The sequence below is a fragment of the Miniopterus schreibersii genome (genome assembly GCF_964146895.1).
Source record: "Miniopterus schreibersii genome assembly, chromosome: 2".
Classification (NCBI taxonomy): domain Eukaryota; kingdom Metazoa; phylum Chordata; class Mammalia; order Chiroptera; family Miniopteridae; genus Miniopterus; species Miniopterus schreibersii.
The window spans coordinates 153,379,258-153,394,621 of record NC_138102.1 but is presented as its reverse complement, the minus strand read 5'-3'; the positions used below and the strand labels follow the sequence as shown (position 1 = coordinate 153,394,621).

At 40.4% G+C, this 15,364-nt stretch overlaps 1 protein-coding gene across 3 annotated transcripts in view; it reads right to left on the bottom strand.

Annotated features, from left to right (window-relative positions):
* Positions 1-15,364, bottom strand: part of TMTC1 (transmembrane O-mannosyltransferase targeting cadherins 1) — a 237,115-nt gene that overhangs the window by 200,711 nt on the left and 21,040 nt on the right. For all 3 annotated transcript variants that reach the window (XM_081129443.1, XM_081129441.1, XM_081129442.1), the window contains exons 3-5: positions 6,498-6,571; positions 3,993-4,169; positions 320-526 (exon numbers count right to left, since the gene is read on the bottom strand). In XM_081129443.1, the coding sequence (XP_080985569.1) occupies positions 320-526; positions 3,993-4,169; positions 6,498-6,571 (458 nt within the window). The remainder of the gene's footprint in view (positions 1-319; positions 527-3,992; positions 4,170-6,497; positions 6,572-15,364) is intronic.

Here is a 15,364-nt window from a genome sequence, read left to right as displayed (position 1 = left end):
GGAAGGTAGAGTGCTCTCCTCCCCGAGAAAACAAGGGCAGGGATCTCCATGCAAGGTTCTTCCACCAGAAAATCAAAACGTTTGCTCTTGAGTCTTCGCAGGACCACACCTCACCCCCTGCGTCTAAACAACAGCAGATAGCAGGGCTTTTTCTAGCTACTCCTTTCTTATCTGATCTAATACAGGGAAGGAAAATGGGAGGCAGAGAAATGAGGGGGGGGGGGTAACAAAAATCCACTCAGGGCCTCAGTTCTCCTATCGGCCCACAAAGGTGATGCTGGACGGTGAAAACACACAGTTAAGGAGCCCAGCCCAGTACCTCATCATGGACCACACAGCTCGAGGAGACACCGGGAACCCGCCGCTCTTGGGTTCTGCTGGCAGTGGGGAGTGGCAGCCACTCCAAGCGGCTTTGTGAGGGAACCGCTGCTGCTTGCCATTCCGCCGGAGGGGGGGCGCTGGCACAGAGGAGGGCTGGGGGCTCCCAGGCTGCTGGGCGCTGCGCTGATGGATGGCCCCGTTGCTCCTAAATGAAGTCAAACAGAATGACAAGGCTTGCAACAAGGAAGAGCAGTCCTCTGTCCCACTCCAAAGTCCTGCTCCTGGAAGCAACTATTCTCAAGGGTTTTAGCTCTTTTGTTTCTGGTATGGACCACAGTATTTTAAAAATAGCATAACTGTATTATTTTCTCTCTCTTTTTTAAAATTGTAGGACATATTATTATATTGATTTCCTAATACAGAAAACTAAGACTCAGTCCCTCCTATATAGTCACCAGCACACGCGCACACACACGCACACACTTCTTCACCCCTCATCCTCCATATAAATTCCTCTTGTAATATTTGATGGGTGTGGTATTCGGGGTTTGCATAATTATGATCTTGTAAAACACTGTTCACGGCTGATCCATCCAAAGTACTGTGAGTACACGTTTCTTTCATGAATCTTCTGAGATACAATTTATAAGGACTGGATGGGCAAAAACTGGGAAAGTCTGATCCTACCAAGTGATGAGGAGAATGTGGAGCTAAGGGATCCTGAGACAGTGCCACGATCACTTCAAGAGCTTGTCTCAACACGTGACACAGTGACCATGCACCGATCTGTGGTCCCAGCAACGCCACTCCTATGGTCAGCCCCAGAGGAGCCCATGTGTATTTGCACATGAAAATCCACTGCAGCATAGTTTACAATAGCAAAAATTGTGAAAATAATCTAAATTCCCAAACCAGAAAACTGGGTAAATAAATTGGGATAAGTAAGTACCATACAACAGTTAAAACGAAGGGAACTATAGCTACTTGTATCAACAATGATGTATCTTAAAGCCTAATGTTAGATGAAAAGAAAAGCCAGTGATACCATTTATATAAAGTTTGAAAATATGTTAAATAATACTCTTTGGTATTCACTGGTATATACATACGAAGTAATGGCATAAAAATAATCATAGAAATGAAAAGCGTCAGATGCAGGGTTGTGGTTACTTTCAGAGAGAGTGGTTAGGGACTGGGGTCAGGGAATGTTATTCTCTGCATGTCGGAAATTATATCCTAATTTTTAAAAAATAAATAAACTTAACTTTCAGGAGCTCATCTTTCACTAAAAACATTTCTTCCTGAAGGTGATGTGAAATAAAAGAAACCCCACTCCATCTGTGTGGTCCCCTTAAAATTTAGGAGTAAACTGCTCTTCATGCAGGAAAGCGCTTCCAACATTTGTTTCTGTTACTGTTTCCTTCCTGCTGCCTGAATCATACAAGAACAGACCTTGAGAACCACCTAGTGCCAAAATATTTATTCTAAGTTAGCAAATAAAGTGGGGTGTAGATCCCTAAGAGTTTGTGAAAACTGTGTGTATACTATTCTGGGAAATGGGGATACAATTTTGTGAGATTCTCAAAGGGTCATAACCCCCAATAAATACATTCAAAACATCAGGGCTGGTTTCATGATACAAATGTGAGCTCAATTCCTGAGCAGCGGATGCCCTGGGAGGTCTCCAGGTCCTTGTTTTCTGTTCCTCCCAGGGAAGCGGGGATGGCTCAGAGGTAAACCTGTGACTGGAGTCACAAAGACAGGGGTCCTCATCCTGGCTCCACTCAGGATTGGGTGACTGCAGAGGTTATTTTCTGTGCCTCTATCCTCTCCTCTGCAAGATGAGGGCAATGGTTGTGAGCGTTGTGTGACTTCATGCCTGTAAATGGCCTGGCACACGCAATGCCTGGTACATGGCCAGACCTGGGCCATCGTGGCCCAGGTCTCCCTGTCACACGCCCTGGGTTCCTTCTCAACACGTTCAGAGCTGTAATCAGTTACTCATGTAATTACTTATGTAATGTCTCCCCCAGTACTGTATATGCTCTTTGAGGGAAGGAATCTTATCTTTTATTCTTGGCCAGGTACATAATGAGTTGGACAGAAGGATGCAGGAAAAAATGAACGTCTCCGCTTATGCAGAGCTGCGGGTTTTGAGAGCTGCAAGTTACTTAAAAAAAAAATAAAAAATCACAGATTGTGAGCTGTGCAACTTCTAAGCGACATACTGGCATACCATTCCTTCCACAGACCTTCTAGCAGCTCATGACGGAGGCCAAGAGAGGTTATTAAAGGAATAAAAGAAATAATTATCCCTCTTGGAAAAAGCCCGGCTCAACAGAAACCAGACGAAGAATGAAGGAGTACAGGCAACACTGGGCTGGCAGTCCCAAGACCAGAGGAGACGTGACGTCGATGATGAGGCTAAGTGGCTCTGGACAGGACTCGGGGGGGGGGGGGGTGCAGTCAGTTACCCCGCCCTGCCCGCCGTCAGTGAGGCGAAGCAGAAAGACGCTAGGAGGCAGAGGCAGGAAGTGTGTGGGGAGGAAGTAAAGAAAGTGGGGAGCAACAGTCTGACAGGTTGTTCTCCCAAAAAGGGGGGGGAGGGTGCAATGACTTCCATCAGCTGCAAGGATACAGAGGAAAGATATTCTCACGTAAGCCAAGGGGAGGTCCTCTGGCTCACAGCTTTCCTGGCATGAGCTTGAGTCAAAATGATAACTGGGTTCCTTCCTTTTACGCCTCTGAGATTTCCAGGGAGTCGACAGAGCACTAAACTCTACTTAAATGATGTCCAAGTACACCTAGGCCGGAAGGTGGTCAGAATTTAATGATTCGTCTCAGCTTGTTGCCGCTCGATAACCCTGCTCTTATCTTCATGTCAAGAAGTATAAAGAGGCAGGGAGTAGAAGAAAAAGGCAGCGTTCTTCAAAAGATAAAATTCTTCTTTGGACATGGCAGGAAAATAAGTGAACCCCATTTTTAAAAGTTCAAAAGTAAAAACCTTATAATTACTGAAAAATGGGGTCTCCATGTCAAATTGTTAGTAATTATGTATTTAATAGAGGAAGAAAATTATAGGATGTGTCTGAACTTTTAATATGCCTTAGTCATTCTTATCAGCTGCAGTCCACAGGATAAAATGAATGTGCCTTAAATTTTTAAAATAAAAACAGGCTACTAAATAAATTTGTTCTTTGATTTGCATACGATGTGTGAGTATGTATTCCTGTATGGTTTAGACTGGCCCGTTGTGAAGCTCCAAAACCATACTCTCAAAACTCTTAGGTAACAACATCAACTCTAGAGCAGACTCCAACTCGGCAGCGCCCTTTGATGGATAACACGCATGTGAAAGCAGATTCAAGGCAAGATCTTAACAAACGTTCCCACTCGCAATTGCTGCTCTGTATGGATCAGGATTTCTCAGTGGCTTACTACCAGAAAAGATCATTAATATAAATTTGCAAGTAGCATAGATACTTTTCAGTTCCTAAGTTTTATAATCCCCATGATTTTTATAAAAATGTGAAGAGTTTGAACATATAATAGATTTATCTTACATTTAACAAAAATGTTATACTTTTTAAAATAAAGTTTGAAAATTATTGATTTAAGTGCTTCTTCTCTACACATGCACTGCTTGATATCAAAACACTGAAATGACTTACGATTTCTCTTGCTTGTGGGAGAGGGAAAAGAGATCATAAACCAAGCACACTCCGAACACCGTGATGCCCGTCTCTTTCACCAGCATTGCGCAGGTCCCCAGAAACAAACCGAGCAGCAAGAAGAAGGGAGAGGCCGTGGAAGGGAAGCACTCCCCAACACCGCACTGGCCCACACTCCTGAAAAACAAGGTCAAGATTCTTCTAATCTAAGGAGAAATGCAGATTGCTAAGAAACGCCACCTTTCAACGATAAGATCTAACATCAGTTTCATTGTATTCTTAATAGGTAGGTGAGCAAAGATGTCTTCAAGAGTAGAATTATTTAAAATTGCAAAGATGGAAAGAAGTAAATGCCTAATACTGATTTTGATACTTAAATTAAGGTATATAAAATTATGATAAAACCTGGCATATAATAAATGAACACTAAAAAGCCATTTAAAATGCTACCATCGAGATATATTTAGTGACATGGAAAGATGTTAAGTGACTATATTTTAAGTGAGTAGCACAGGCTACTAAGCCATATGCATGAACTCTGGAGCCAGGTCTCCTGCGTTCAAATCATAGCTCTGCAGTTAAGGGGCAGGTTACTTTGCCTGTCTGCCTCAGTTCCCTTACCTGTGAAATGGGACCACAGTGTTAGAGGGAGAATTCAATAAGTGACTAATTACATGTTAAGTGTTTATCATCATTATTATCTTAGTGAAGGTGTTTGATATGATTCTGTACACAAAACAAAGAAATCAGTGGAGATCTATACACCCACACTAAAATATAACCATCATTTTTCTCTGTGATGAAAACACAGATGTTTTAGTTTTTTTCTTTTCTTCTGCCTAATCTGTATTTTAAAATCTATTTCTCATGAGGACATATGAGATAAAGTTTTTTTCTCAGTATAATTTCCAGTAGGGATTTTCAAGAGCCTTCCAGAACTGTAAAGTTTTTTTCATCTTACAGAATGGAATCAGCCCCACAGGAAGAAACATCACTGTTCCTGCGGCAGGTGCCATGCCCACTGGCTCCTACTCCTTTGAAGTAAAGGCCAATATTTCTGTCTTTGTGATGTCTTACCCTTACTCTTATGTCTCGAAGCAACTGCATAAAACTATATGCCAGATTTTCAGTAGATATGCATTCTCCTTCAATGCTGGTCTACAGCTTAAATTGCTAAAAGTGAGAATGGCACACACAGTAGAAACCTGTACTAGTATAGCTCATTACCATAGATATGGAAACACCGCAGGCCTAATCATGTTCCCAAATAGATCAACCACACAGAGAAAGCTGGGAAGAACAAGTTTAAACTAAAAGCCATTATTAATCTTGTTCTAACACCAAAGTAAACAGGAAACAACTGTTGAATTTGGATTTATACTTTTAAGATTTTCACAACACCCTTATGCATGGCTAGCAATGCAGTGGGAAGTCACAAAGCCAGGACTAGAAGGTTGGTGCCATCCTAAAGGCTCTGCTCTTTACTAAAACTTCCTAAGACTTAATTCATTCCATTCTCGATCCAAAATCTAAATCGATTTACAACAGGGTTTCTCAATTCCAGCACTATTGGTGTTCTGGGGAAGATGATTCTTTACTGTAAGGGCTGCCTTGTACATTGTAGGATCCTTGGTCTATCAAGTTGTGACAAGCAAAAATGCCTCCAGATATTATCAAATGTCCCCTGGGGGAAGTAGGGGCAAATTTGCCGCATATTGATGCCCACTGGTTTGGAACACTGTTTCTTACAGCCCCTGGGCTTTGTAATAGTACAGATAGGTGAACTGATCCAAAGAAAGGTTCACAAATCCTTAGCCAGGCTGTCCTCCACAAAGGAGGGCAACCCGGTTCACTGGGCCTTTTTCTGGGCCATGCTCTGAGCCCTCTACCCCCTTTCCATTTTCTCTTCAACCTGACCCTTTTCCTATGGGGATGTGTCACAACTCCGGTGAAAACCTCACACTGGGGGGAAAGAGGCAATATAATGGAAAGTTGTTTCACTGCTTTTCAATATCCCAAAGCAAGGAGCTTCTGTATATTGATGAAAGAATATATAAATTGGAAAACCACAGTTGAGAAACACTACTTTCAATTCAGCTTTGTTTCAAGCTCTGAGCTACTTTAATGAGGATAAGAGGAAAGAAAACAAGAGAGAGGACTACACCCAATATACTTTGGCTCAGAGCTAAGATTCCAAATTCCATTCTCAGTAAGAAACTGCAAGTACTGGGAATCAAGAACAAGAGCTTGTCCTGGTACTGGGAGGGCAGTTCCTACAAAAGGCTGTGACAAGGTTCAGCATGTGGCTGGAAGAGAGAACACCCCAGCACTTGGTGAGGAGAGGATCCCCTAGGCCAGGTCCTTGGGAAGCTCTCTGAGCATTTCACTGCCAAGAAGCCTCCCTCCTTTCTCAGGCAGATGCTCCGAGTCCCCCCCACGCAGCAGAAATTCCCAAGGAACAGCATGACTGTAATCACAGAGAAGGACATTCTTAGCTCTACATACCTAGTGTAGGAGAGAAAGGCCAACAGAAACAGCAGGCATGCTAACACATCGGCTCTGCCAACAATTCCAGCCACCTAGGATGTTTGAAAAAAATTAAAAATGAAACCTTCAGAAAATTACTTTCAGAAGACCATTACAGAAATGTATTTGTTTTTTGATGAATGTAAAGTATAATAACAAAGAAAACACACAGTTCTTCAAATTCTGATATATGACTAACCACCTCCGGTGATCACATATATTTAACAATATGTATATAGAAAGAGAAAAAGAGGAAGGTAGAAGCAAGATTTTAATGCTTCACTTCATCTTTAGCCTTCCTTCCATAGAAGGTTAATCCACAGCATCAAAGTTTATTCATGTATTGGTTTATTCAGAAATATTTTTTAAGCAGTGACTGAGTGCCAGACTGCATGCTAGTGTTTGGGCCCTGGGTGCTGACGGAGCAGAGGTATTTATACAGCACTATGAAAAGTACATTGAGGAATCGGTAATTCTGACAAGAATGGGAATAAATATGAACTCATCATTGCTCTATGTGAGTGTGTGCACATGTGTGTGCTTCTTAGCTCTGTCACTGAAAGGGCCTAAAAGCAAATACCCCAGTGGCAAAGGGCCATCCTGGCACTAACTGCAAGCCATTCCTCCACTAAAGAGAGCACGGACCGCAGGGCTGAGGCTGGGGAAACACGAGAGAAGCTTGGATCACCTTCTCATGTGAGAAAGGCACATGTATGTCAAAAGGACGCAGAAGCCAGTGACAAGCCACTGACCAAATATGAGACAATCTGAACATTAAAATAAATTAGGACATTAAAAATTATAAACCATTGAAAAGACATTCATGAGTGTCTGATAATACTGATAATAAATATATGGATGGATAGATGGATGGAGGGATGAACGCACATATAGTACCTACATACACACTGTAAGCAAGTGAGTGGAAAAGAATGGAGAGTTCTTCCTTACATTAAAAATCCAGTTAATGAATATAGAGGGAGAAGTGCAGTTAGAAAATAGCCACTTTGCTTCTCCATATGAGTAAAGATTGGAGCAGTCAAGAAACATCACAAAGTATCAAGGCAGGCTAAATCTAAGGTATGAAAGTTTAATGAGGCACAAAATAGTTGCAGGGCTTCAAACCATCTCCTCACCGATTACTTATTAGCTGGAAAAATAAAAAGAATAACTATACTATGGAGAAAATGCATTACATTGTATTATGCCTTGACTGGGGAATAAAACTCAACCTCATCAATAAAGGGCAAGTGGGCCCAGCCAGCGTGGCTCAGCGGTTGAGCATCGACCTAGGATCCAGGAGATCGCGGTTCAATTCCTGGTCAGGGCACATGCCCAGGTTGAGGGCTTGATCCCCAGTCAGTAGGGTACACGCAGGAGGCAGCCAATCAATGACTCTTTCATCACTGATGTTTCTCTCTCTCTCTCCATCTCCCATCCTCTCTCTGAAATCAATAAAAATATATTAAAAAATAATAATAAAACAAAATAAAATAAAATAAAGGGCAAGTGGATATGGCATGCCTCTGCAAGTGTTACCCTAAAGGACACATCACTTGTGTAGTATGCCAGCCAGGAATGCATAACCTGGATATAATCATGAGAAATCACAGGACAAACCCAGAATAAGAACATTCTATTAAAACACACAAGTTAATATATATTTCTATTAATAAAAGATAAAACATAGTAATTCTATATTATCATTTTATAACATTAAATATTATCATATCTTAATATCTTCTAATTGATATTATATCTTGATTTACTAATTACATTACAACTCACATAACCTAATATATGATAAAATAATATTGCATAAATATATTATTATATATTACAGGTATAGTTGTACCTAAATAATAAATTATATATGCATATGTTATATATCTTTATTTTTGTTTTATATTCATGTTTTATTTTTACATATTTCTATATTATGTATTTACATAAAATATATATTATTTATATATTATAAATTTTATATATTATACATTTAAATTAAATATTATAAATTACATAATATGTAGTATGTCTTATATATTTATATTTCAATTGTGTATACAGCATATATTATATGACATTATGGATTTCAAAGTTATAATAAATATCTTAACATTTTGTTATACACATTCTAACACAAAGTTTAAATTATATTTAAAGCTATATATTATATTACAGAATGATATGACAACTAGTAGCTATGCCAAATTTAAGGAGACTAAAGAGAAGCGATGATGGATGGCCTTAGTTTTAGAATATACAACTAAATTATTAATGTATAAAGGGGTGTGAAGTATGCTACCTGCTTTCAAACCCTCCAGAAAACTATTATATAGTGAGGGAGAAAGAGAGGAAGAAATAAATGTGATAAAATAAATGTGGCAACATTTGAAAAATTGGTGAATCTGGACAAAGAGTATATGGTCATTACATTTTTTTAAGTTTGATATTATGTTTTTAATGTGTTATTCAGAAAGGGGCAGAAATGGAATAGAGGTAGGAGATAGAGTACTATTTATAAATCTCTATTATTGCACTACTTAAAATGTGTGTTAATTTCTCTTAATTTTTTTAAATCCAAGAAAGAAAACTGTAAAGGAAAAAATGGGGTATGGTTCAAAGACAGCTTCAAAGAGAAGGTCACGTATGAGCTGGATCTCAAAAATGAGGAGGCGTTCACAAGGGAAGGGTACTGGGCTAACATTTCAGGCACAGAAAATAGCATCGCCCAAATCACATAGGACCTGAAGTCCACAGTGTGTTAGGGACTCAATCAATAATTAACAGCAGAAAATAGCTTTCTGGGAAATATGCCTAAAAATACCCTCATTAAATGAGCACACTTTGCAGTCATAAAAGAGAGGCCATGACACAGGCAGGGAGCTAGACCATCCCAGACTTGAACAAAGACTCCTTTGCCACCTAAATGAGAGTCAATTTTGTTATCTTTAATTTCGTTTTTTTCTTTTTAAATATATCTTTATTGGTTTCAGAGAGAGGAAGGGAGAGAGACAGAAACATCAATGATGAGAGAGTCGTCACTGGTCGGCTGCCTCCTGCACGCCCCTGACCGGAGATCAAGCCCACAACCTGGGCACATGCCCTGACCGGGAATCGAACTGCGATATCCTGGATCCTAGGTTGATACTCAACCGCTGAGCCACACCCGGCGGGGCTGTTATCTTTAATTTCTGAGATTCGGTTTTCTTATCTTTAAAATGAGTACAACAGCCCCACCTCATGTTACTATTGTAATTAATGAGATGATATAGATCAAGTGCACGCTCGACACTGGCGCCCTTCTTTCTTCCTGTTCCCTGCAGAGAAAGGGAGTCAAACTCAGCACTGAGACAGGATGTTTTGAGTGGCTTATGGAAATCATCTTTTTACTTTAAGGATTGCATCTATGATATATTAATTTAGCTTTATTGGATAATCTATTATATCTATTTAGTTAAAATATAAATAAGAATAATTCAATTATATGCCTGCATATAGATTGATAGCAAGTCATATATTGAGGAAAATTCTAGTTCAATTTACCAAGAGAAACTAGACATGGTCAAATATCATTGGCAGTGCAGAGTTGAAAGCTATTACCTAAGGTGGCTGCTTAGACCACACACACTCTTGTTCATTGATTCGTTAATCTATGAAGAACCTGAGTTCCAAATCATTAAGACTGCATGACCCAAGGGAGGTGGGCAGTGACAATGTGGTGTCACCTCAGTGTCAGGGCTCAGCTCACACTCACCATCTGCAAAGCAACAATTAATTGCATATGGTCCACCTGTGAAGCCCAAATCTGCTCAGTGCACACCACTGCCTCTGACCACTGAGCTCAGCATCAACTATAAGGCCTCCCTCCTGAGGGTTAAACAGACAGCCAAGCTCGCCAGCAACAAAGTCCTGGGATAAGGCCAGGCATCTGGGCCCAGAGGGACGCCCATCATAGCACAACTGATGTGGCCAACTTGGACAACAGCAAGACTTGCAAGCTGATAGTGAGTGTAGCAAGCTGGAATGAGGCAATAATAAGCTAGGCAAGCATAACTAATGCACTAAAGGAGCCTGAAGCCCTGCTTCTCGAATTGCAGCCAGTTAGTGCTGCAGCAGCAGCAGAATATGCCAGCTGGACGTGCCCAGATATAAAGAAAGCAGTGCCCCTTGGAGCAGAGGTCAGCGTTGAGTGTTAAAATGTTAGTGTTAACACGGATAGACTCTGTTGCCAATTTCAAACCACCAAGCATTCATTGAACACCTATATTCTGTATTCGTGTTGAGTTAGGGTCTCTGGGGCAAGGGGGTTAAATGTCTAAAAACAGGGTGCTTGTCAGCAAGTATTAGACCAGCAGTTCACTGTGATTCAATTAGTCAATAGCGTCATGTTCAGTTACTGCATGTTTTATTCCAGTCAACAAACAGTTTCCAAGTGCCTTCTATATGCCAGGTATTATGTCAGCTGGAGGGACATAACCTGCCTCAAGGAGTTTAACATCTGGTAAGGAGTCAAAAGAGTGTATTAATATGATAGAGGAAAACTGCATGTCTCATAAAGAGGAGAAATCATTGCCATGGGAAGACTGAAGAGATTAATTCTGACTGTAGGATCTGGGAAGTCTTCCTGGAAAGGCTGGCCTTCTACACTAAAATAAGGGACAGGCAAGGAAGACTTCAGGAAGCTCAGGATAGGGGAATGTGAATCCTGGGCCAGGGAGGGGAGGCAGGTTTCTGGGAGAGAAGGCATAAAGGAATGAGAGCATGGAGTAAATGAACAGGAGGCAGGAGTGGGCGACGGCAGCAAAGACAGAATGTTAAATTGAAGCCCCTTGGGCTTGATTCTGTGACAATGTCAGCTGAACTGTAGGGTACCGGGAAGTACAGAAAGACTCGCTCAAAAATACAAGCAGATGGGCAGCATGTATTTCTGCTGCACGTTGCAGGTTTCCATCTCCAAATGGGTAGTTACAACCTGAGACCTGTATCCTTTAAATATTCAAACAGTGGAAAAACATCAGTGAATTGGGTAGAATTTAAATAATGTAACATTCAGATCTCTGAGCAAGTTTAAGAGAATCACACGTGGAAACTGCCAATTAAGGACTTAATTTGCTCCCGAAACGTATTACTTCTTGGAATACCACTCAGGATTTGTATAAAGTTATTAATCATTTTATCTACAAGGACGAGTTCCATTAGCTTCAGACAGAGCCAGGAACACACACTTAATACCTGGCAACAGCTAAAGGCCGGACAGACTGACTGGATCATGACAATTCTCTCCTATGTGCTCCTGTCCCTGTACTAGAAACGTTGGCCTTAACTTTCAACTCCATGTGTCAGCATTTACACCTCATGCTTTTGAGTAAAGTGCATTCCTTCAAACCCGTGATGTCTCTATGATGATAGAGTTTTAATTCTCCTAGGAGAATTACAATGATTTTCCCCATTACTGATTTTTCCCACAATTTCCCAAGAAACGTACTGTCAGGAAACCCTTCCAAGAATCCCAAAGCCTTAAATAAAGAAAGGTCTGGGTCTGTCTCATTTATCACTGTATCCCTGCATGAGGACTGCACTACAGTCTCCCAAATATTTGCTGAAAAACTGAGGAAGTAAATGAATTTGTTCCTGTCTACTTAAATTGCAAATAACTTGTCCCTCTGCTGGGATTCTTAGTTTTATTACAACACATTGTTGGGTCTTCTATGTATTTACATGTATATTCACAGTCTCCTAGAAAAGCCAAAGCACAAAGTGTGGGTAGGGACCCTGGTATGTACCCACATATCCCCTTGGCACCCAGCAGAGTGCCTGCACCAAGCATGTACTCATTAACTATTTGTTGATTACATAATTAATAAAGCAAATCCTTAATCACAGCAACATGTTTAAATATAATCATATCAACATGTTTAAACTAAACCTCTTCCCCCACAAAAGTTAAATCTTCAGTCCTTCCTGAGATAATTTATGACCTCATTTTTGTTTTTGTTTTAACGGAGGAGAGATGTATCTCCCACTAACTGCTCTCCCACCCACTATGTTCTATTTTTCTTTTTTATAATAATTTATCACTATGTCTTCTACAAGTATCTTTCTCTTCTAATTCTCTGCCCTTCTCCTTAGAAACCTGAACTCATATATATAATTAAATAACAGTCTGTTGATTTTACCTCCTAGTAAACATTCTTATGTAGGTCAAATGTCTCTGCCTTCTTCTTACACCTCCCTCATCTCCTGTGAATGCAAGTCGTTTTTCTAACACTTCGCCCTAAATAAATGTCCAACCCTTGGACTCTTCTGCCCTTATAATTCCGTTACCATGGATTTTTTTTTTTCCGATTAGTACAAAAGCTTGTTGAAACCTTTTCTTAAAGGTCATTCTGCTAACAGGATTTTTCTTTTTTATTTAGAATTCAACCTAATGTCATCAGCTCATGATCACACTGCCAAAGGCCACCGAAGTTTTATGTTCTCCTACTCAGCAAGAACAGAATTAGGACTGCTATTGTCCCAGGCATTTGTTCTTTCCTGCAAACAATTTCCTCAAGACATTCTAAGCAAAGATTTTCAACTATACTTTTAAAATTATCTGTCAGAAATGTAATATTGTCTGTGATTGAAAAATTGCCTTTGACCAGCATCGTATACAGGGTGGGGCAAAAGTGGGTATACAGATGTGAGTATGCAAAACACAGAGTTAATTCTTGTATTATTATTTATTAATTATTGTATTATTGTCCATATGAAAACTGTAAACCTACTTTTGCCTCACCCTGTATTCTACATGGCTAGTAGCCCTTGATTTTAGTATTTCACATTACAGCCAAAAAGAATATTAAAAAATTATATATATCTCTCTCATCATTTAAAATTCATATCTGATAAGGGGTTAATATCCAAAATTCATAAAGAACTTATAAAACAACACCAAACTAACCATCCAATTTAAAAATGGGCAAAGGACCTGAACAGACACTTCCCCAAAGAGGACATACAGATGGCCAAGAGACATGTGAAAAGATCTTCAGTCACTAATCGTCAGAGATGCAAATTAAAACCACAATGAGGTATCACCTCACACCTGTCAGAATGGCTCCATCAACAAATCAACAACAAGCGCTGGTGAGGGTGTGGAGAAAGGGGAGCCCTAGGGCACTGCTAGTGGGAATGCAGACTGGGGCAGCCACTGCGGAAAGCAGTGTGGAGGTTCCTCAAAAAATTTAAAATGGAACTGCCTCACCCTGGCTGGTGTGGCTCAATGGTTGGAGCTGTCAGCCGCACACACCGAAGGGTCATGGGTTCAATTCCCAGTCAAGGGCATGTACCTGGGTTGCGGGCTTGATCACCAGCCCCGCTCAGGGTGCATGTGGAAGGCAACCAATCGATGTGTCTCTCTCACATCAATGTTCCCCCCACCTTTTTCTCTCTCCCCCCACCCACCCTTCTACTCTCTCTAAAAACCAGTGGAAAAAATATCCTCAGGCGAGGATTAACCACAAACAAACAAACAAACAAAAAATGGAACTGCCTTATGATCCAGAGATTCCACTTCTGGGAGTTTACTCAAAGAAACCCAAACCATTAATTCCGAAGAATATATGCACCCCTACAGTCCTTGCAGCCCTATTTACAACAGCCAGCATTTGGAAGCAGCTCAACTGCCCGTCAGTAGATGAGTGGATAAAAAAGCTGTGGGACATTCACACAATGAAACACTACAAGGCTGTGAAAAAGAAGGAAATCTTACCCTGTGAGACAGCATGGACGAGCCTGGAGAGCGTTATGCTAAGTGAAATAAGCCAGGCAGAGAAAGACAAGTAGCATATGATTTCACTCATATGTGGAATCTAATGAACAAAATAAACTAACAGGCAAAATACAGACAGATGCACAGATAGAGAGCAAACTAACAGCTGCTGGGGGTGGGGTGGGGACTGGGAGGCTGGGTAGGGGGTTGAAGGGATTGAGGGGGAAAAAGAGAGAGAGAGAACTCACGGACGTGAACAACAGTGTGGTGATGGCGGGGGCAGGAGGTGGAGGACTGTACAGGAGATAAATGGTGATGGACAGAGACTTGACTTGGGGAGGCCAGCATCGACCTGGGATCCAGGAGATCGCAGTTCGATTCCCGTTCGGGGCACATGCCCGAGTTGTGGGCTCGAGCCCCAGTCAGGGGCATGCAGAAGGCGGCCGGTCAATGACTCTCTCATCATTGATGTTTCTCTCTCTCCCCCTCTTCCTCTCTCTGAAATCAATAAAGACATATTTTTTTTAAAAAAAGGAAATTTGACTTGGGGTAGTGAATACATAATACAGTGTACAGATGATGTGTGTGGAATTGTGCACCTAAAACCCGTATAACTTTGTTAACCAGTGTCACCACAATAAAGTCAATGAAAAGGAAAAAATGCAAAAAATAAAATAAAATTCATGTCAAAATTTTTCATAATTTTAGATACTTGAAAGAATCTAATGTCCTATGCATTATAAATATTGACATTTTAAAATAAAGCTATAATGTTACTGTTTTAAATGATGTACCAAAAGGAATCTGAAATGCATTATAGCATTTTCAAGCTCATCATTTTCCATTTAAACAACATGAACAGGCTCTTTAAATCATAGACATTCACACCCTTCCCCTTGAACTCATATTTCCATTTTATTTCCCCTTCAGCATTTTTTTCTCAATGTAGTATATAGTTATGCTTAAAAATATTTTATCATTTCTCCCTGTAATAAAATGCACATATAGTTAAATTTGTTTTTAAGATTTCCTTTGACCATAAGCTTCTGTGTTAATTTTTTAATTTTGTATTATTTTTCTAATTAGTATT